Source organism: Mya arenaria, chromosome 8 (assembly GCF_026914265.1).
Source record: "Mya arenaria isolate MELC-2E11 chromosome 8, ASM2691426v1".
NCBI classification, from domain to species: domain Eukaryota; kingdom Metazoa; phylum Mollusca; class Bivalvia; order Myida; family Myidae; genus Mya; species Mya arenaria.
This window is the reverse complement of record NC_069129.1, coordinates 20427649-20451579: the sequence shown is the minus strand read 5'-3', so window position 1 is coordinate 20451579 and position 23931 is coordinate 20427649. Positions and strand designations below refer to the sequence as shown.

The following is a 23931-nucleotide window of genomic DNA, read 5'->3' as shown; positions in this document are numbered from 1 at the left end:
GTTGCTTTGTTCGTGAGAATTCATCTTTCTAAGGTGGAAAATTGCAGTATGTTCGATATATGATTTTTTTTAACTTTTAAAATTTCAATATGTCAGAATTTAATTGCCAAAGTATTGTTGTTCTACATGTATTATATATGATGAGCTGTTCTCAATAAGAACCAGCTGTCAGCCAAAATAAATGGTTCAATTGGAAAAATAAGTATTAAGTAGGAGCTGGTTGGTAATATTTAAGACGATTCAACCAAAAATTGAGAACCCCTATGATGTATTCGTTGTGGAGGTCAAGGAATGGTTAACATTTTATTAGCTCACCTGTCACATAGTGACAAGGTGAGCTTTTGTGATCACAATTTGTCCAGCGTCCGTTGTCCGTATGTAATCTTTTACTTTAAACGACATCTCCTCATAAACCGCTTAGCCAATTTCATCCAAACTTCACAGGAATGTTCCTTGGGTGGTCCCCTTTGAAAATTGTTCAAAGAATTGAATTCCATGCAGAACTCTGGTTGCCATGGCAATGGAAAGGAAAAACTTTAAAAATCTTCATCTCCCAAACCATAAGGCTTAGGCCGTTGATATATGGTAGGTAGGATCACAAAATGGTCCTCTACGAAGATTGTTCAAATTATGGCCCTTGGGTCAAAATTGGCCCTGCCCCGGGGGGGTCATGGGTTTTTTCTATATGTTTATACTAAGTGAAAACTTAAAAAATCTTCTCCTCTGAACTAACTTACTTGGACTAGAGCTTAGATATTTGTCATGGTTCATCGTCTAGTGGACCTCTACAAAGTTTGTTCAAATTATGGCCCTGGGGTCAAAATTGGCCCCGCCCCGGGGGGTCATGGGTATGCTCTATATGTTTATAGTTAAAACTTTAAAAATCTTCTCCTCTGAACTAACTTACTTGGACTAGAGCTTAGATATTTGGCATGATTCATCGTCTAGTGGACCTTTACAAAGATTGTTCAAATTATGGCCTTGGGGTCAAAATTGGCTCCGCCCCGGGGGGTCATGGGTTTTCTCTATATGTTTGTAGTGAAAACTTCAAAAATCTTCTCCTTAGAACTTACTTGGACTAGAGCTTAGATATTTGGCATGATTCATCATCTTGTGGACCTCTACAAAGATTGTTCAAATTATGGCCTTGGGGTCAAAATTGGCCCCGCCCCGGGGGGTCATGGGTATACTTGATATGTTTATAGTTAAAACTTCAAAAATCTTCTCCTCTTAACTTACTTGGACTAGAGCTTAGATATTTGGCATGATTCATCGTCTAGTGGACCTCTACAAAGATTGTTCAAATTATGGCCTTGGGGTCAAAATTGGCCCCGCCCAGGGGGGTTAGGGTATTCTCTATATGTTTATAGTTAAAACTTCAAAAATCTTCTCCTCTGAACTTACTTGGACTAGAGCTTAGATATTTGGCATGATTCATCGTCTAGTGGACCTCTACAAAGATTGTTCAAATTATGGCCTCGGGGTCAAAATTGGCCCCGGGTTTTCTCTATATGTTTATAGTGAAAACTTCAAAAATCATCTCCTCTGAACTTACGTGGCTTAGAGCTTAGATATTTGGCATGATTCATCGTCTAGTGGACCTCTACAAAGTTTGTTCAAATTATGGCCCTGGGGTCAAAATTGGCCACATCCCGGGGCTGATGGGTTTTCTCTATATGTATTATAGTGAAAACTTAAAAAATCTTCTCCGAACTCACAAAGACAAGTAACGTCTTAATTTAAACTGGATAACATATTTAATACACATACCAATTTTCAATATGGGCCACATACAACAATTAATAACAAATATACATATATAGATACACACGTAAAATCAAGTAGTGACAAGAGCTTAGATATTTGGCATGATATATCATCTAGTTGATTATTGTTCAATCTTTGGCCCTGGGGTCAAAAAATGGCCCCACCCGGGCGGACATGGGTTTCCTTATATATGTATATGATGAAAACTTATAAAATCTTCTTCTCCGAAACCAAAAGGCGAAGGCCTTAGATATTTGGTATGAAGCATTGTTTATCGGACCACTATTAAGATTGTTCAAACTTTAGCCCTGGGGTCAAAATTGGCCACGCCCCGTGTTCATAGGCTTAGGTTTTCAATATTTTTATATAGTCTTATATAATAAAACTTTAAAAATCCTCTTCTCCAAAATATAAGACCTAGAGCTTTCATATTTGGTATATAGTGTTACCAAGTGGACCTACACCAAAGGTATTCAAATTATTGTCCCGGGGTCAAATTTGCCTTGCTCAGGGGTCATTTGTTTTTACATTGTCTTGTCACTTAAACATCTTTTCCTCTGAAAGTAAAGGTCAGAATGACTCCATACTTGATATGTAGCATCCTTACATGGTCCTCTCTCAACTTTGTTCAAATGGTTTTGTTTGACCCCTTTTAGGGGTCACCATAGCAAAAAATAGAAAAACCTTTAAACAACTTGATCTTATTAACTGCTTGATGGATCTTCAAGTCTGAAGCATCCTAGCATGGGCCTCTGTCAGGTCTTTTCAAATAATTTTGTTTGGCCCCTTTTAAGGGCTACCAGAGCTAAAATTAGTAAAAAAAACTTAACATTTTCTTCGCATGAACCCCTTGATAGATCTTCAGCAAATTTGGTTTGAAGTGCATGGACCTCTCTTAAATTTGTTCACATAATTTTGTTTGGCCCGGTTGCCATGGCAACCTAAAGGAAAATGTCAACATTTGGTTATAATCATCTTCTCCTAAACCGCTTTGACAATTTTGATGAAACTTCATAGGAATGATCCTTGGTTGGTGCTTTTTCAAAATTGTTCAAAGAAATTTATTCCATGTAGAACTCTGGTTGACATGGCAACCTAAAGGAAAAGTGTCAACAATTGGTTACAATCATCTTCTTCTCCTAAACCGCTTGGACAATTTTGATGAAACTTCATAGGAATGATTCTTGGTTGGTGCTTTTTCAAAATTGTTCAAAAAAATTAATTCCATGCAGAACTCTGGTTGCCATGGAAGGAAAATATAGGCTGTCGTGTCCGCGCTGTGACTTACTCTTATATGGATAGATTTTAAAATGACTTGCCATATGTTTTCGACATACCAAGACAACGTGTCGTGTGCAAGACCCATGTCCCTACCTCTAAGGTGAAAGATACACTAAGTGTTTATTCACAATGGAATGCTGAATATGAGGACATAAAGAGTGTTGGCTGTCATTTAGTATGATTGGGTTTTTTCCTATGCTCAGGGGCAATTTAATATAACTTGCAATATGTATTTGACACATAAAGGCAAGATCAACTTTTTATGTACTTGTTCATAGATCAATGTCACATTGGGGGGCATTTGTCACATACTTTGACAGCTCTTGTTCAATATTCTTTGAGAAACAAGCTATATTAATAACAAAGGTTAAACTCTTTTACTCAGGTGAGCGATTTAGGGCCATCATGGCCCTCTTGTATAGTAATACAGTCATTTAATATCACCAAGGTCACTACACATTGTCTCAATGAGGACATTTGTACCAAGTAATATGGTAATCCATTAATGCATAAGTAAGTTATAGCGTGGACACGAGCATGTGTACTCTGATCTTTAAATGTCTCTTGTGAGCTTGTTTTGAGGTATGGACCCAGGTCAAGGTCACCACACATCGTTTGAATGAGGACCGCATTTGTACCAAGTAATATGGTAATCCATCCACGCATAAGTAAGTTATAGCACGGACACGAAATGTTACAGCCAGATGTACGGACGGACGGACGGACAGACTGATGGATGAAGTGCATTCCTATAATCCCCTCCCCACTCTGTGGCAGGGGGTTAATAAATATAAAATAGATGATAATGATTATTATTGAGTAAGACAAAAATTACTACATGTATTAGTATAGACCTTTGAAGTATGGACCCGGGTCAAGGTCACTACACATCGTCTGAATGAGGACAACATTTGTACCAAGTAATATGGTAATCCATCAATGCATCAGTAAGTTTTAGCGTGGACAAGAGCATGTGTATTCTGACCTTTCGCTGCCTCGTGTGACCTTGACCTTTGAGGTATGGACCCGGATCAAGGTCACTGCACATCGTCTCAATGAGGACAACATTTGTACCAAGTAATATGGTAATCCATCCATGCATAAGTAAGTTATAGCCTGGACACGAAATGTTACAGCCAGACGTACGGACGGACAGACTGAAGGATGAAGTGCATTCCTATAATCCCCTCCCCACTCTGTGGCAGGGGGTTAATAATATAAAATAGATGATAACTATTGAGTAAGACAAAAATTACTACATGTATTAGTATTACCATGTATGGATCACTGTTTACCTCAAGGTCATTTTAGTTCACCTTAGTTATTTTTCAGTCTCACCTGAAACTATGTCAAAACTACCATCTATAGAAATCTACCACAGCTCACCAGCAATTACAAGTACTGTAATGTTTGGAGAAAAAGTAGGCCATGAGATTAAATATTCGGAAATCCTACAACCAATTATTTCATTCAATCTCATGAGAAAAATACTTGTCTTTATGGTATATGAAATGTTTACTTATTTAAACCAAGCCCACATGATTCGTTTGTCTAAGTTTATCCATGTAACTAGTGCGTCCATTGAATTAATAGTTTTTTTTTAATCAACTATTATGTATTTGACAAGATACAGAGACAATTGCGGTACCAATACCAGACAATTGAAGACAATATATGCCAGAATTTGCTCAATATCTACCAAACTCGGCCAATATCAACAAAACTCGCCTAATATGTTTTGTTAGCCCAGTTATTTGTCCTCGGTCAGCTGTATTTGCTTTCGGGCTCAGGCAAATACAGCTAACCTCGGACAAATAACTAGGCCAATATGAAATCATCTTATTAACAACATTATAATATCAAAGTGGTTTGGCATGGTGTCAATGTGAGCTTAGCCTAATTCTGTTAAAAGGGACTTGAAAAGTTTAGAGAAAATTGGGGCCTGGTCCTGGCGGCCACTTGAAGTAAAGAATCTTGGTCATACTTGAGTAATCTTAAATCCGTAGAAATGTCTCAAGTTGATTTTTTTATTTCCTACAACTTTAAATACTGGCGTAATTTAATTTCACACAAATAATCAGCAACATACTGAAAATATGACCGAATGGCAAGTGTTGTGCTTAGTTCGCTTTTCCATGATCACATTTAAGCACCAAGCTTTCTTTGTAATTCCACAAATACTAAACAAATAAAGATGATGTCAACAAACTTGTAACGAAAACATTTATTTTTCATACATGATCATTTAAAAGTATGAATTACAAAGGAAACTAGATCCTTTTTTTCTTTCTGATTTTACAAATGACAATAAATATATACGGTACCATTTTTACAACATATGATAATTGTATGTCACAGTCAAGTTATTCAAGATTTATATTCACCAGCATTTTCAGATTTGAGATTCAAATCTGTCTTATTTTGATTTTGCTATAAAATTCTTTTAAAACATTGAGTAAAATGCTGTATATAAATCATATGTTCAAATATGTTCATTTCACAATTATTTATATTTCGATACTTTTTTTTTAAACAGAAACCATTTACAAGACTGAATCTGGGCCTAAAAGAAGACTAAAGATGTTAGTAATTGAGATCCAAGGATAAAATCTTAACAGTGGACATTTAGCTGTTTTTAAAAAACATGAGCTCTGATTCACATGCATTAGTATTCACAATGGTCAATATTTTGGCATTTTAATGTTTTATTATATAATCTTTCATGAATGGCATTTTATGCTCAATACTAGAACTCCGCGAGTCGGATGTGTCGCCTGACGAATTATTTACTGTCGACATTATAGCTGTTAGATTGGCATTTTATTCATTTATAGACAATGATGTTGCCATTTAACTTTCAAGTGTAGGTGGCATTTGAACCCTCAATCAGATATACCTACGGAATAAGTTTCAGGTTTAAACCTCCTATAGTTTACGAGATATGCCACGGACAAAACCTAAGCAAGAAAATTAACGAAGGGCAATAACTCTAAAAATATGGCAGCAAGAGTAACGGTTCTTGTGCACTGCACTTGCCCTCAATGAGATCTATCTAGCTATGAAGTTTCAAGTTGATACCTCTTATATTCTTCAAGATATGCCACGGACAAAACTTTAAGCATGAAAATTAACAAAGGGCAATAACTTTAAAATTAAGAAAGCAAGAGTTACTGTTATTGTGCACTGCACTTGCCCTCAATGAGATATATCTAGCTATGAAGTTTCAAGTTGATACCTCTTATATTCTTCAAGATATGCCCCGGACAAAACTTTAAGCATGAAAATTAACAAAGGGCAATAACTTTAAAACTAAGAAAGCAAGAGTTACTGTTATTGTGCACTGCACTTGCCCTCAATGAGATCTGTCTAGCTATGAAGTTTCAAGTTGATACCTCTTATATTCTTCAAGATATGCCCCGGACAAAACTTTAAGCATGAAAATTAACAAAGGGCAATAATTTTAAAACTAAGAAAGCAAGAGTTACTGTTATTGTGCACTGCACTTGCCCTCCATGAGATCTATCTACATATGAAGTTTCAAGTTGATAACTCTTATATTCTACAAGATATGCCCCGGACAAAACTTTAAGCATGAAAAATAACAAAGGGCAAAACTCTAAAAATATGGAAGCAAGAGTAACAGTTCTTGTGCACTGCACTTGCCCTCAATTAGATCTATGTACATATGAAGTTTCAAGTTGATAACTCTTATATTCTACAAGATATGCCCCGGACAAAACTTTAAACATGAAAAATAACAAAGGGCAAAACTCTAAAAATATGGAAGCAAGAGTAACAGTTCTTGTGCACTGCACTTGCCCTCAATTAGATCTATGTACATATGAAGTTTCAAGTTGATACCACTAATAGTTTAGGAGATATACCCCGGACAAAAGTAACCCCTATATGTCGTCTTTTCAGGCGACACAAAAACGACCATAAAATTAAGATATATACATGTATGATTTTTTTTACAATCAATACAATACAAAGATTATTTTAATAATAAAACCATTGATCTATCTCCTGTAAGACTGCTGACTAGGTTTATATCCCATACTTTGGGTGTTCATACCAGGGGCTTGCACTGGGTTTGAAGTGCTAGCAGTTTGTGGGGCAGCATTCGGAACCCCCATATGGAAGTTCTGCTGATAATAATAGGAGGAATAGTCACTTGGTCCACCTTGCTGAACTGCCTGCTGATTGGCTGATGAGAAAGTCACCTGACTTAGAGCTTGTGTCTGATTGGCTGATGCTGCAGCCATGTGACCTGAAGCTTGTGAATGATGGGCTGATGTTGCAGCTGAGGTTATGTGACTTGTTACAGCTTGTTTCTGATTGGCTGAAGGTTCATAAGGTTGTGTAGATGCTTGGGATTGCTTGCTTTGAGGATAAGTCTGCTGTTGAGAACTGGGCACAGTACTTGCCACACAAGATGCAGCAATCTTCTGTTTTATCAATTCTGTCTGTTTTCTAATAGATTCCAACAACATTCTTTGTGGCTGATCAGTATTGGCTGTATTGACAACCGTAGTCGCAACACTAGCAGCAGTGCTTATGCTAGTGGGTGAATTTGGCGGTGAAGGACTTGGTGGACCAAACACGTTTCTGCCGGACACAACTTTATCGTCCTTCTTCACAGAGAATGCTAGTTTTGGTGTTGGGGCTTTTTGTCTCAGGAATGATGGAACCTTCTTATCTGAGGAGGAATTTCCCAATCCTGGTATGTTAGAAGATGGCTCTGGCTTTTCAGCTGGCTGCAGGTAATCCTTCAGGGAGTCAGTAATTGATGAAAGCTGTAAAATACATGTATTTAAGAATCAAAATTTGACACGTTTGAAGAAACAGTAGAAAGGACATTTTTTTTCTGTGTTTCTGTGCCCCTAAATTAAAATAATTAAGATACAATGGTGGACAGCACTCTTTTATGTGATGCATTTTAGGTTATATCTGGATATCATTGTCACATTTCTTACCTAACTGTATTTGAATTGGATTAACGCTAACTAAGCAATAATATGTTTAGCATCAGAAAAAACAACAACAAGAGCTGTCACAGTATGTGACGAATGCCCCCGAATGTGACATTGGCCTATGAACAAGGTCAGTACATGAAAAGTTGATCTTGTCTTTACGTGTCAAATACATATGGCAAGATATTTTAAATTGCCTCTGATCATAAAAAAATACCAACCATACTTGACAACCTACACTGTTATGTCCTTATATTCAGAATTCCCTTGTGAATAGATACTTAGTGTATCTTTCACCTTAGAGGTAGGGACATGGGTCTTGAACGTGACACGTCGTCTTGGTATGTCAAACACATGTGGCAAGTTATTTTAAAATCTGTCCATACAAAAAAAAGTTACAGCCCGGACACGACAAACTATACTCTGTGTCCTTATATGCAGCATTCCATTGTGAATAAACACTAAGTGTGACCTTGAACTTGGAGGTAGGGACATGGGTCTTGCACGCAACACGTCGTCTTGGTATGTGGAACACATGTGGCAAGTCATAGCCCGGACACGACAACCTATACTCAATGTCCTTATATATGCAGCATTCCATTGTGAATAAACACCTAAGTGTGACCTTGACCTTAGAGGAAGGGACACAGGTCTTGCACACGACACGCCATCTTGGTATGTGGAACACATGTAGCAAGTTATTTTAAAATCTGTCCATACAAGGGAAAGTTACAGCCCGGACACGACAACCTATACTCTATGTCCTTATATATGCAGCATTCCATTGTGAATAAACACCTAAGTTTGACCTTAGAGGTAGCGACATGGGTCTTGCACGCGACAGTTGTCTTGGTATGTGGAACACATGTGGCAAGTCATTTTAAAATCTGTCCATACAATGGAAAGTTACAGCCCGGACTTGACAACCTATACTCTATGTCCTTATATATGCAGCATTCCATTGTGAATAAACACTAAGTGTGACCTTGACCTTAGTGGTAGCGACATGGGTCTTGCACACGACACGTCGTCTTGGTATGTGGAACACATGTGGCAAGTCATTTTATAATCTGTCCATACAAGAGAAAGTTACAGCCCGGACACAACAACCTATACACTATGTCTTTATATGCAGCACTCCATTGCGAATAAATACTAAGTGTGACCTTGACCTTAGAGGTAGGGACACGGGTCTTGCACGCGACACGTCGTCTTGGTACGTGGAACACATTTGCCAAGTTATTTTAAAATCTGTCCATACAAGGGAAAGTTACAGAGCCGGACGGACGGACAGACGGACGGTGCGATTTTAATATGCTCACCTTCGGGGGCATAAAAATGCATTGAAAATAACATTTTAGTTTCTATTAAAGATACAGTCAAATAAATGCAGGAACTCAATTCCATCTTCTATTTATAGATGCATTTCTTGCTCTGAGGCGACAGTTTATAAACAAATTTCAACAGGCACTTTAATTTACCTCGACTTGTTTTTATCAGCTCTTAGTTTTTATTATTGTTGTTTACCCCAAACCTATGTCTGATGTCACTTAATAAACATCCATCAATTTAGGATTGTTAAAATACACATTTCTGAGGGCCTTACCTCCTTGGGTGCATTGTGTAGCCTGTACTTGAGGAGTGACTGTGTGAGAGCGTTGGAAATCTGCAGGGCCATGGCTGCGTCATCCTCACTTGAGATCATTGACGATGTCTAAAAAGAAAATAAGGACATCATGCCATAGTGTGCTGGAAAATGTAAGATGATTGAGGATTGGAATCAGCAGGGCCCTGACTGCCTCATCATCACTGAAGGTCATTAACAACAGCTACAAAGGAATTAATAGACGTAAGCAAGATTCAGGAAGGATTTAATGTTTTTTTGCAGTCTCTGTATTTTAATTGTATCATTATGGTACAGTTTTCTAAATTTACTGTAAAGTTTCTATATATAAAATAAGCAGTTAAGTCTCTGTATTTTAATTGTATGGTACAGTTTTCTAAATTTACTGTAAAGTTTCTATACATAAAATTACCAGTTAAGCGTCTATCTTTTAATCTTTTCAATGTGTGGTAATGGCATATCTTTTGAATGTTCAGTCAAGTTTCTATATTTTCAATAAGCAGTCAGTTTTCAATGTACATGCTCTGAACATGTTTATTTACAGTAACAATTTTTTTACAAGAAAAGGTATAGTTGTAGATATTCATCGTGTATTTTATCAAATCATTCTTACCAGGCTTTGCAATATCTCGGACACGTTGACAGTGGGATTCTTGGCAGCTTCCTGCAACAGGCAAGAATATGAGAATGAATGGTGTGCTAGTTTTGGGAATTCGACCAAATTTTACTATAGATAATTGGAGATATAAAACTGATCAATGATTGGAATATTTTTATGCATGAGCAAACACCACACATTTGGCATGTTTGACTTCATTGTTTTATAACTACAAAATTAATATCGTTTCTTATGCGTTTTCTGTGTGTTCTATGTTATTTTTCGTTCATATAGCATAAATCAAAAAAGCTCTTTTGTGTACATATTAAAATATATTTGTTAATTGTTTATGACCAAATAAATATTGATGGTCATCATTTTTCAGTTATTCAGTGATTGGAGCAACCCTGTCATTTTCTACAAAAAACTTTCATATGCCTGTCTGTATACCAAATGGTGTATAATTAAAAACTATTTTGTAACCTTAAGGCAAACATCAAATGGTCATCATCAATTGACGTTACAATCTTTTGAGGGGTCTAGTGGTTCAGGTGTCCGCCTCTCACTCAAGAAGTTGTGGGTTCGATCCCCACCAGGGGTACTTTCTTATGGCCTCTCAAAATGGGAAACAGTACTAGTTTCTACGCAGGAAACAGACTCAAGATTTATTCAACAAGCTATCAGTTTTCATCACAATCGAGCTACAAGAAATTTGTATAAACTAATCTCTTATAGATACAAATATTCAAATGGGGATGCTGTCCAATTTGTCAGTCAATCAAGAAGTGGAACTCAACAAATATTTTATTCATTGATATGGGACTTAGTACAAATGTGCATTTTGTTATATGGACCAAGTGAACCAAGTTTCATATGAGCTTCTTCATGCGAACAAAGTAAACGTCAACATGAAAGTTAATATACAATGACTGCTCCAATTCCAACAAGCTTAAGTCAATACCTAAACCTTTTCTTCAAGAAAAGAAGAACTAAAGAAGAGCACCGATGGGTGAACGCCAATGCACAAGACTTATTAAAGCCAGAGTTAAGGGCCTTGTTATAAGTGTGAATTTAATTATCTTTGAGGTTTTGGAGATATAACCAAGGTTCAAGGTTGTTGTAAACAACGTCGCTGACAACAACACCAAGGCTATGACGGTGCCTCAACTGACGGTGCCTCAACTTTTTCATTTTCGAAAAACAGAAGGGCTGAAAAATATATTTCATATTGTCACCTCTTGCAGTTGCCTAGCGGCATCAGTCCTTTGTCTGCTAGCAACAGAAGGGTCACCACTCAGTGACAGACTGGCTGATCTGTTGGACAGAAACATACAAATTTAGCATAATATTATACTAAAAACAGGAAAGGGTTGAAATTAAAGTCACATCATTTCACTTAAGAAGAATGTCATCTAAAAATACCAGGTAATGCTATGGAGGAACAATTTATCCCTAAAAATAACAATTAACAAACAACTTTGACAGATATACACAACCAAATAATTTTCCAAGTACAATAATGTATTTAATTAATTTAGTGTAATGTGGCCTAGATTTTTCAATCATTATTTTTTTTATAAATTTGCCTTAAGCATTTATAACTTCTCTTTGAACTGGAGCTCAATTTTTAACATCACAAAATGTATTTGAAAAGAGAACTTTATCATAGAAACAAGTTATCTCTTAGATTTCCTGTAAAGTACATTCAAAGAACACTAACTGGTCCTGCATGATATCCTTGGCCGTGGACTGTATATTCATAAGCTCTCTTCTCTTCATCTGGTCTTCAAGTCGCGTCCTCTCGTTGCTGGATAGGCCCGGACTTCGGCTGGCTTCAGGCATACCTCCACTTCTCTGGCCGATCTGCCGCTCCCTGTAGGTGTGATGGTAGTTAGGAATAATTAAGACATTTCGATTTAACAATGCCAACTAATGGAATGGCTCCCTGTATATGGGATGGTAGTTAGGAATAATTAAGACATTTCTATTTAACATTGCTATCTCATGGAATGGCTCCCTGTATATGGGATGGTAGATAGGAATAATTAAGACATTTTTTATTTAACATTGCTATCTCATGGAATGGCTCCCTGTATATGGATGGGATGGTAATTAGAAATAAGTAACATATTTCTATTTAACATTGCCAACTCATGGAATGGCTCCTTGTAAGTGTGATGGTAGTTAGGAATGATTAAGATATTATTATGTGTTATGGAACCATAAGAAAGGTGCATACCAAGTCTGAAGAAAACAAGTATTTAATAGTTACTGATCCAAAACAAAAATAAGACGCCACCAGACAAAGTAACCTTTATTTGTCTGCTATGTTTAGCAGGCGATAGCAAAAACAAAACTGACCTCTCTTCAAAGCGCCTCAGCCTTATCAGGTCGATATCTTCCGTTTGTTCCAGCCTCGCTCGTCTGGCAATCATGTCTTCTAGACGATCCTTCTCAAGTGAGTCAAGGTACTTCCTGCGTGCCATGACATCGTCCAGACGTCTCCGTTCATCGTAGGGGTCAGCAAGACGATGTCGCTCCATCATTAGACTGTCCAGGTATCGACGTTCATCTAACATTCGCCTGAGGACAAGGAGGAAACAAACTTACAAAACCTTTATTTTATGTATTTTATAATCATGTTTGATTTACCTTAAAAAACACAAGAGCACAGCATAAAAAGGATTGTTAAATCTGCTGTTAATTTTTAATCTATTTATATAAACAAATATGTCAGCAAAACAGATTGGACAGTGAACACTGTCAACAGAATTACATTACAGGAGTTCATGTCTTTTTAAAGTTTGCACATTCAAATACCCGGTAGACAATTAAGCCATGCTACCTAGTTATGTAATACTTACCATAATACTGCCTGACTGACATGTTCATAGTATGCATACTTTTTTATTGTAACTATTAAACCCTTTACTTCATAGATAATACACCCTATCAGCTACTACTAGTGTCTGCCCTTATCAGTAATTGGATTATCAGCAACTTATAGGGAGCTGGCCCCTATCAGTGCCCTATCTTTATAGGGGTATTGGAAAAGACAGTAGGAAAATGACACCTGCTCTGTTTAAATCATATTTACTACACCAAATATTATTTTTTTCATTTTGAATGAAAGACTTGTAGAAAATAAATTTTTCTTGCATATCGGACGTGTGTTTCCAGTCATGTGACCGGTGCTGGAAAAACTTCCCCATGTAAGATGAGTCACGCGCAAAAACGTGCCACTTTTTATTTCTTTTATTGTTTGGTTAATGAAAAGTATATTATGCAATTTCAATAAAGCGGAATCAAAAATATAAGTATACAATACTTAGAATCAAAATTGAAAATAAATAATCGTAAAAGCGCGATTTTTAAAGGAACTATTTGACGTCGATAGTGATTTAAAATTACTGCGCTTTATGATGTCAGTACACAACATTGCACACACTTTTTGGTGAAATGTTCAAAAGTGCATTTTCTATGTCAATTTTTCCACAAAATCATAATTTTAGGTATGCAAGAAAAAATATCAATCATGTTTCTCTGGTCCGGATCCAAAAATCTGACCCTCGGGCATGCTGCATGACCTTCCAGCCGTACCGAAAACATATGAAAGATACTTATAATCTTCAAGCTCATATTTTTTTTCTATATATTACTGTATATTGAAATAATTATAGTAATTTTACTAGGTATGTTCAAACATATTTTGGACTTCCGCATTTCTACCTCAAATGTATTACATCTAATCATATGGGTATTTCGGAAAAATGAGTTACTATAAAGTAGAGTTAATTATGAACAGCATGACATCACGTTGCTCTCTGTGTTCAGTTGTGTTGATATATTTTTCCATCATGGAATAAAACATCTCTTCATTATGATATTTTTTAAAAAGAACAGGTGCGGCTACAATATCAGAAATCATACATTTTGGCAGTGCTAATTATGAATATCAGTTAATGCTATATGTTAATAAATAAGTGATTTAATATTGGCCCTGTGATTTGTCCAAGGGCAGTCATATTGGCTCAATGCCGAAGGTCGAGGGCCAATACGACTGTCCCAAGGACAAATTACAGAGCCAATATCAAATTACTTATTTATTGACAATTTTATTAAATTACTTCATGGATACAGAATTTAAACACTAAATTTATTAAAAAAATGTATTAATTATAACAAAGAACCACTCTTATATACATAACACATTTTATATTTGTCATAAATTTTATATATTTAAAACAAAATGGCTGCCATTTCCGAACTTCCAGCTGCGAATCGATATCAATTTTTGGCCCTGTTTAATTAGCCAAACAAATCCTTTAAAATGTGGGCTGTATATCAATATCATTTTTCGGACCAGGGCTGCTAACTGATATAGATATTGGCACTGAGATAGAGAAGGCATTTGCATTATTGGACGAGGCAAATGCTGTGTTTAAGGGCTAAAAATTAATAGTTATATAAAATTGTCAGTTAATGTTTGATGATCAACAATTAATCAATGATTTTACTTACAGCATCATTACTACTTACCGCTCATAATATGGGTCATTATGTTGATGGAAGTCGAACCTCTCTCGGTACGATACTCTGAAGTCTTCTCGGCTATATGGGTCATATGATTGGTAAGGATCTGGCTGATATGGTTCTCTGCCATATCGACCGTGCCTGAATATAGTGTTAAAAAGGCTATATAGAGTGAAGTTTATAGTAGGAAGATACATGTAACATAGGACAGCTGTTATCTGGGGCCATGATTATAGTCTCAAGTCTGAGTTCGGACTCAAGTGGCAAATCCGCAAATCTTCATTTAATCGGAACTTTCCTTCTAACTGAGAACTAATGATGAAATATACTGAATTTTAATATGAAAAATTGTACCAGCATTTGGAAGTCTATTTAGATCCAAACAAACCCATGTGCAGCTCTTAATCAGAGTCAGCATACACAGTGCCCATAAGACCACATTTTTGACTTCAGTTTCAAGTCCGAGTCTAGACGTAGACTCAGAAAATCATTTTTATAAAAAATAAACTAGAAGCGCGGCAATGCGACGAAACCAGGTTTTTGTTATGGGCAATCAGAAATTATAGCCAATTAATTTGTTGTATGACTTTATCTTTACTTTTATCAAAAAGAGACGTAACTGAAAATTACTGTTGGCGGAAACCATTTTTTTATTTTTAGTAATAGTGACCTTGACCTTAGCCCCTCCCCACTCAAAAGCAATTCCAAGCTAGCTCTTCACATAAGCTACCTACACATGCACTTAGTTTCATCAATATCTATAAATGCTAACTTATGTTATTGGGCAGAAACCATTTTTCTATTTTTAGTAACAGGCGACCTTGACCTTAGCCCCACCCCCCTCAAAAGCAATCCCAAGCTAGCTCTGTACATAAGCTACCTACACACCAAGTTTCATCAATATCGGTCAATGCTAACTAAAGTTATTGGGCAGAAACCATTTTTCTATTTTACGAAACAGTGACCTTGACCATTTTTCTATTTTAAGTAATAGTGACCTTGACCTTAGCCCCTCCCCACTCAAAAGCAATCCCAAGCTAGCTCTTCACATAAGCAACTTACACACCAAGTTTCATATATCAATATCGGTCAATGCTAACTAAAATTATTGGGCAGAAACCATTTTTCTATTTTAAGTAACAGTGACCTTGACCTTAGCCCCTCCCCCCTCAATAGCAATCCCAAGCTAGCTCTTCACATAAGCTACCTACACACCAACTTTCGTCAATATCTATCAATCCTAACTAAAAGTTATTGGGCAGAAACCATTTTTCTATTTTTAGTAACAGGCGACCTTGACCTTAGCCCCACCCCCCTCAAAAGCAATCCCAAGCTTGCTCTTCACATAAGCTACCTACACACCAAGTTTCATCAATATCTGTCAATGCTAACTAAAGTTATTGAACAGAAACCAATGTTTGACGCCCGCCCGCCCGTCCATCCGCCCGCCCAACGACAACCTCATTCTAATAACCCGGTTTTCGTTGAAAACCTGGTTAAAAAATCACCTTGATGCGATTTATTTTAATCAAATATGTAAATAACAGTAAACATTTAAAAGTGATGTAAATCAGCATAGTTCATCATCAATACTATGCCAGAAGGAAAGTTAAAATGAAATGGAGATTGGCAATTTAGACTCTTGAGTCTAAAGTCAGACACTGGCCATAGACATCGTCCATGTTTAATAATTATGCAAGTACTAATGAGTTTCCTGAATTTGAAGTAAGTTAGTTCAATTTACAAGAATGATTTCACTACGCATGAATGTCTAATTAGGGTACAAATATGTGGTTGGAATACCTTTATCTTTCCTTAAAGATGCACTATTGCTCCAAAATGAGATTTACCAAAATTAATAATATCATTATAAAAAGGATGATTAAATGTCGAAAACAATGGTCCGAAGGATACCAAGTTTAATTTGAAAGAAATGAGCATAAAACATGGTATTTCTACCTTATGCGACTAGAGTAGACCACAGTAAATCTTTTAGCTTTCACCAATCATTATATATTTTTGTGCTTTCTGCTATTAAATACGCGGTTACATTTTTAATATCTTCCATAGATGCATTATTTAGTAAGTAGTTAAAGGTATGTCCATTTTAAAGTTTTTAATCGATATACATACATGGGCCTATCATCTTTAGGGTACCGTCTGCCTCTGTTTTGGTCATATCTGGTTTCATAAAAGCTATCCTGTGAATTGTCGTCACCCCAATCCTCCCGTTCAAACCGACCCCTCTTTGGACCCCAATGGCCTCTGTCTTCTGCTCCAACCTGACCATGCCTTGGAGGCGCATCTGAGGACATAAATTGTGAGCGCAAACTTTGTATAGTTTTTTGAATATATTTATGAACAGTCATCGCCATAAGACTTTTGGATAAACTAGCTTGAATTGAAGCACATGTGAGATAGCAGTTACCACATGATATATCAAAACCTTGTGCTTAAGTCACAATCTCATTGCCAAAATTCTACCATTTTTAAAAAACATTCTTGTGTCAGAATTACTCCATAACTAATTTACATAGTTAATGATAATGCCCTTCTGGTAAATTTCTCAAAACTTTTCAAAAGTCTCTTTCACCTGAAATTTCATAATTTCCATAAAAAGAGCAAAATCCTTACCGCCAGATTGCTCCAATCGTTCCTGACGTTTCTTACGTCTGAATTCCTCCATGACAATCTCGGTCTTCTCCTCCGTGTCAATCTCTCGTAGTGTACTAGCCTTCTCCGCCAGGGCCATAGCGTGACGCTTCATATTGTTCTGTAATACAAGCAGGGGTATTATATAACTACAATTTACAGACACCATTTACTAGTATATCTTGCTTTATGAATTTTGATAAACTCATGCTTTTTTCCCCATTTTTCCCCAATAGTTTTTGAATGTAATTAACCTAACTGTCATTTTATGAAGCATCATAGCTGAAGAAATGCTTGTGCCTAAATTGTGATAATGATCCTGCTACAAATTTAGTTATACATAATTATTGATTGGATATTATCGTTGTAAAAATGTTGACCCAATGTCCAACTCAAAAACTTAAATACTGTTAAAGACATCAATGCTATGGTAGAACTTTTTATGCCTCCTTTAGTGAGGCATATAGAAATCACACTGTCCATCCATTTATATTGTATCTCAGCTTTACATTTATTACTTATTTACTTTATCTCTTTCAAAATCAATCAATTCATGTTCTTGCCTCAATCATGAAGTTCACACTTAAAAGTCAATTGGCCATCACACAGATGAGGCCAATTCAGGGGCATTTGTCATGCTTCTGTGACAGGTCTGTTTTTTTTATCTTAGCAAAAAACCCACAATCCATCAAAACTTACGTCAAAGTCTTTCTCATCATTATCCACATCCAGTTCGATCTTCACACGAACCTGACCTCGCCCTTCCTTCTTGTAAATATCCTTTGCAAACATCTCACAGTTTGCATTTATCTCCGATTTCTTTTTCTTAGAGTTGAACTTGGTCAAATGTTCATAGATGCTCGGATGCTTAGCTTTCTGAAAAATATAAAGGGGCTTAACTCAATAATAATCTCATTCAGTGTTATGGTCCTTGCTACAAATATACATGTCATTTATATATATATTATACTTTACATATATGTGTCCCTTCTTAGTATATATATATATAAAGTTGATCGGTCCGCATATCACTGTATTTTAATATAAATCCAGTTTTTATGACTTCAGCAGTACGGACCTGTTCAAAATCTAATATAGACTGCTGACATCATAAAAATGGTGAGTGCTGCTTGCGATTTTGACAAAGGCAGAAAAAAATTGAAGGCAAAGCTATTAGCTTTGTTAATTGAAACACTTCAAAAACAATGGTAAAATAAAGTGTTCGGTGTAATATAAGGCTAATGCCTCAATCCATATACACCTTCGGGGGCTGACTGGTCGGTCCTTATAATGTCATATGACACTCATCAGTGTGTAATATTTCTTAAATAGATAGTGTGGTAAAAATCAGGTTATTTAAGACTCAAGTTAATACCAATGACAGTTTTCAAATTACCAGTCACCTAAAGGATACTGTTTTTATGCGGAACAGAGAAAGCCAATTATAACACAAGCACTATGCCTAGACTTTGAAAAACATTCTAGAAAACAAGAGGAGTGCAGAGGGACCATAAACACTTGTCTGGTGTTCTTTGAATACAAAGGGGCATAACTCAGGAAGACAGTAAAAGATGGAGTAATGGACCTTGCTGTATATAAGCGTATTGTTTCAAGCAACATGTGTACCAAGTTCTATCTTGAATTTTCTTTTAGTTATGACCAAACTTTTTGCACCACAATGCATGTGACACAAGGGCTACTGCAATACCAAGACTTCTTTTCTGCAGAAACCAGACAAGCTAAAACTATATCAGACAACCCATTACCTCTAAAACAATCATATGATGGTCACACTGATAAAAAATGTCAACTGATGTGATGCTGATTTGTATAATTACATCTGTCCATTGGTTTACCCTTTCAGGGATGTGATTGATCTGGCAGCTGAAGGGCTGATGAGTTTTGGGGGTGCTTTATGCCCCCATTTAGGATGAAACACCCTTCCTCTAAGGCAAAACTGGCTTTTTAAAAGCCTTTTTGAGGGCTCTCCTGACTTCAAAATTGAAGTAATCTGGAGTGTGAATACTGACAACAAATAATTAAAAAGCAGTTTAACTATTTTTTAAATCAGTTTTTAGACCCTGGAGCCGTAAGTTTGCGGGAATCCATGCATCCGCAGACAAATCACATCTGCTCTCTTGTAATTTGAGGGTGGTTTGGTGTCATGTCATTTTAAAACAAGAGATCTACTATAAATGTAAACATACAAACAAATTGAGCCTATGCTTCGACCCCACGATGTGTGATATGATAGTACTGACGTCACACTTGGCCTCACACAGGTTACACACGTAGCGAGGGGCCACCTTGGGATCACTTTTCTGAAACTCTGTCACATAGTCCAGTCCTGCACAAAAAAGGCAAGAAATTGGTGCTTGGTTTGGTCAAACCAATATTTATTTTGATAATACAGTAAGTTTATATACACACATAATAGCAAGTCGACATATAATCACAAAGCAATCATGGTAGTCAATATTTGTAAGTATCAGATATCAATAAGTTGTGCTAGCAATTTAAGTACACAGTAACAGAATCGAGAAGTTAGCATTAATGCTTTTTCTTAGTCTCTTTTCTGTGATTGGTGGATTGGTGGTTGAACAATCTAATGGAACAAACAGAGGGACGCTGGTGATCGCCATTCGCGGCAAATATGACAAAATCATAAAAAGTGGTGACAGTTTTTATATTCATTTTATGGGCAACAGCTTCAATTGTGATTTTCTGTAATATTTACTATTTCAATGACACAAGCGAAACTGATTTGCCTACACATGTAAATTAATAAGCATGTCTGTAAAAAAGGGAACATTGAATTGGGCTATGAAGAAGTTGAACATTTATGAATTTGGCAGAAAATGTTAGACATTGTGTTTAACTGAGGTGATATTAGGTTTCAACCGCCAGATATGTAAAGTTTGTATGTATTTATTATCTTGTTATGAGTTATAGCATTGAATTATATGAAGGCTGAAGCGTGCCCATCCTGGGCTCAATGAGACCAGAAGGGTGCTTCTGATAATGGACAGTGTGCAGCACCTTTCCATATATCTTCAGCTAAAACTCTTATGCTATAAAAAAAATATGTGTTAAGGATGAGACAATTCCAAGTTCCTACCAAGTATAGGATGGGGGCATTCCTGGATTGTTTTCATGCATTTCGCCTCCACTTCTGTTTCAATCATGATTCCACTTGTCTGTTTCTTCTTGGCCTTCACCTTGACTGTAAGTAGATCATGAAATTACATGTTAATTGCAGACAGAATGCTTGTTGCAAGATAAGGCTTTATTAATGTAATATATTACTTGTTTAGAATAATGGTAAACAATAACTGTCACTGGAATGTGACAAATGCCCACCAAAGGCTAGCCAATTATATTTGGGCTTATATGGATAGATAGCCTTTAGTATATAACATATTTTCATAATGACCTCCCCATGCAGTTCAGCAATATTGATCACCAACATATTTTTAGAGCAGAGTATGAACACGAATATGAGATGTCACTTAAATCTTGAAAAAATATTTTTTTCCAGTTTTCTTCTTCACATTACTCTTATGATTGTTGTTATCTTTTTAAAACTTAGAGCTGAAATAAAACCACATAGAATCACACCTTTCAGGTACTGGAAAAGCATACAAATATAAACTCTGAATATTACAGTTTGTTAAATACTACTGATCAATGCAAAACATATCGCAAAATATGGTAGTTTGTATCCCACTCCAGTGTAATACAGCCATATTCCACTCGGCCGATGTCATGTCATTACAAGTTTAATTGCGCAAAAATAAAATGATGTTCAAAAACATGTGTCATAAAAACGACATTTAATATGAAATAATGTCTTTGAGATATAAACCAGTAATGTATACATTATACTAAAAGGGATGATAGTACTGTCTTTTGATTTCTGTATATTTCGATTTCATTCAGCTAGTGTTCTCATGAAAGCCAAATCCTCCATGATCCAAAAGCAGTACATCTTAAGCATATTATAATATCTTACCGGTGTTGTCTTTTTAACTGAAATAACCTATTAACTTACCTTAAATCTTGACTTACCTTCACAATAGGAACTAAATCATATACAGGACAGCTTCAAGAGGGAACAATTTTAGGTCCAAACATTAATCCAAGTATATTAAACTTTAAAACATGACAACATATTTTTTGAAGAATTCTGACAACTTCTCACATCTTCAATATCATAAATTTAGATTTTAAGCTGGTAAATCTATTTAAATAGAAATTAACTGATGTCATGTTTTGAAGATTAATAGAATTGTTCTATATTGAACAAAGTCTTCAAATATATATACAAGATGTTTATTTCAAACTGAATGCAAATGTCACCCTATCTTTAATTACTGACGTACATGTAAAAGGACATTAGGGCCATATGAAGTCTATTTCATAAAAGGGCTCCAGCCCATACACAAACAAAAGTGTGCATACATATATGATACAAACATACCATCAATGCACATATCATACTATCTCTTTTTTCCAATAAACATTTCTGTGTAAACATACAATATTTTTTTAAACTTAGTGATTTGTTGGTCAGGCTCTGAAATATTTATTTCATTTTGCTATTAAAAAGAGTTAATAAATTGATAACACGACAATAATGTTAACTGAAAATCTTGATCTAACGATATTTTCCCTTACGTTTATTGATAAAAGTCTTCAAGTATGCATTACCATGGGTCCAAGTAAGCAGGTATAAACACACATAAACACTAATTTGTTCACAATAAGATGTTGAGTTGCAAAGCTGTCGAGTTACAAATAGCTATTTCACCACCAATTTCTTCTGTCAAAACCTTTTTAGATATCATTATTACTAAGAACCAATTCAAATACAACAATATACTGAAATAACGTAACGTTACATCAGGCATTTCAAGCTATATCCAGCAATGAGGAAGCATTTATTTATAACAGAACCGTCTGCAATTATAGCATGATACATTGCTACACGAAACACATCCTGTAGTTTCAGATGAGGGAAGCCTTTCCCCAAACTTTTTTCATAAGCATCAGGTGCCGCACAGATTCTATGAATAAAGAGCTCTCATGAGATCATTGTTCGGTGTGTAAAGTAGCTATCCACTGATCTCAACTATACTGCACTCTACTGCAATGGAACTGATGAAATGTTCTTATTCCAAACAAGCTAATTCTTATGGTATTGACATCCCATGTCATGATTTTCAGGCTCGAAAAGTGGGTTTGAAGTTGACAACCAGGCAAAACGTTTCCATTTTGGCAGATACACGCTCCCAATATCACTGCATTAGAACTACAATGAAAATTCCTCATACCAAGCAAGCTAGTTTCTTGGTACAGATCTTTTGTCGGCTGGTCATGGTTTTCAAGATGAGGTTGCTGCTTGCAGTCATCTAATTCAGTCTATAAGAAGATTCTTTTCTTTTTGATCCTGATGTGCTTTCAAAATTGAAGCTGCGTCAGGAAGTTCTCACGAAGACCTCATCACTTGTATCAGTAGTTTTTATCATTTCTGATTGATGAGCAAGTATTAATTCTATCCATTTTTTACATCGATAGAGGTAAATGAGCTTCAAAAATACTTTCCATTGTGTTTTTAAGCTAAGAATAAAATCATCAAGCATACAATGAATGAAATCATTATTTCATAGAAGCAACAAGAAAATATATGTTAATTTAAGATATATATGTTGTCTGTCCTCAAAATCTCGTCTTAAGGCAAGAAGTGAAATTGTTATTTAGTGCACAAGTGACAGAGTAAAATCATGTTCAAATTAGAAAAAAAAATGTCATATTATTTGCTTCAAACCTTTCAATAAAAAATCTTCTATTTAAAAAAAAATATGCTTCAGCCATTAAAATAGACGAATCAGTAATGTCAGTATATTCATAATGAGAAGCTAGCTGTGAAATAATAAGACTGAATCACTTAAATAATTAACAGTTAATTATATAGCGTTTTACTCACCACCCTTCGCTGCAAGCTCCAAGTTCTGAAAAATACAGAAAACGTAGTCAATACATGTATATTAATAATCAAGTCTTTTAAAAATAAAATCTGTAAAAATGTTCGGAAAATAATGAATACGTTTCAATAGACTTTCTTGCAATACCAAAACATTAACTTGAATGAAAATAAAAAAATACAAAGATTAGGACAAGCCCCATAAGTTTTCATAGTATTACATAAGATAAAACAATTCTGCTTGTATTTCTTTTATTTTCCATCTTTCAAAATTAATTTTATGTTTTATTGTATTTGTTCAGTAGAACATAGACAAATAAGATTTAAATTCTTACCAAGATATATAAAAGTGGGAAGGTGGATGATTAGATTTATGATGTAAAAAAAGCAAGTGGCATGCTTAAATTTTGGCACTTTTTCATTCATCACTGACTAATTCTGCCACAGGAAATATGTTTCTCTGGCCATCAGTTAATTATCAAGAATTTAAACAAGAAAGAGCACTACTGTAGAGAACCAA

The 23931-nt window shown here is 35.7% G+C and overlaps 1 protein-coding gene across 1 annotated transcript in view; it reads right to left on the bottom strand.

Annotated features, from left to right (window-relative positions):
• Nucleotides 1-5188: 5188 nt before the first annotated feature.
• Nucleotides 5189-23931, bottom strand: part of LOC128244855 (uncharacterized) — a 29824-nt gene continuing 11081 nt past the window's right edge. The window contains exons 6-18 of the mRNA XM_052962955.1: nt 23415-23439; nt 20547-20651; nt 19636-19775; nt 18128-18304; nt 17411-17549; nt 16910-17081; nt 14783-14917; nt 12605-12826; nt 11964-12116; nt 11479-11557; nt 10259-10309; nt 9628-9735; nt 5189-7844 (exon numbers count right to left, since the gene is read on the bottom strand). Coding sequence (XP_052818915.1) covers nt 7068-7844; nt 9628-9735; nt 10259-10309; nt 11479-11557; nt 11964-12116; nt 12605-12826; nt 14783-14917; nt 16910-17081; nt 17411-17549; nt 18128-18304; nt 19636-19775; nt 20547-20651; nt 23415-23439 — 2283 coding nt within the window. The 3' untranslated portion in view covers nt 5189-7067. The remainder of the gene's footprint in view (nt 7845-9627; nt 9736-10258; nt 10310-11478; nt 11558-11963; nt 12117-12604; nt 12827-14782; nt 14918-16909; nt 17082-17410; nt 17550-18127; nt 18305-19635; nt 19776-20546; nt 20652-23414; nt 23440-23931) is intronic.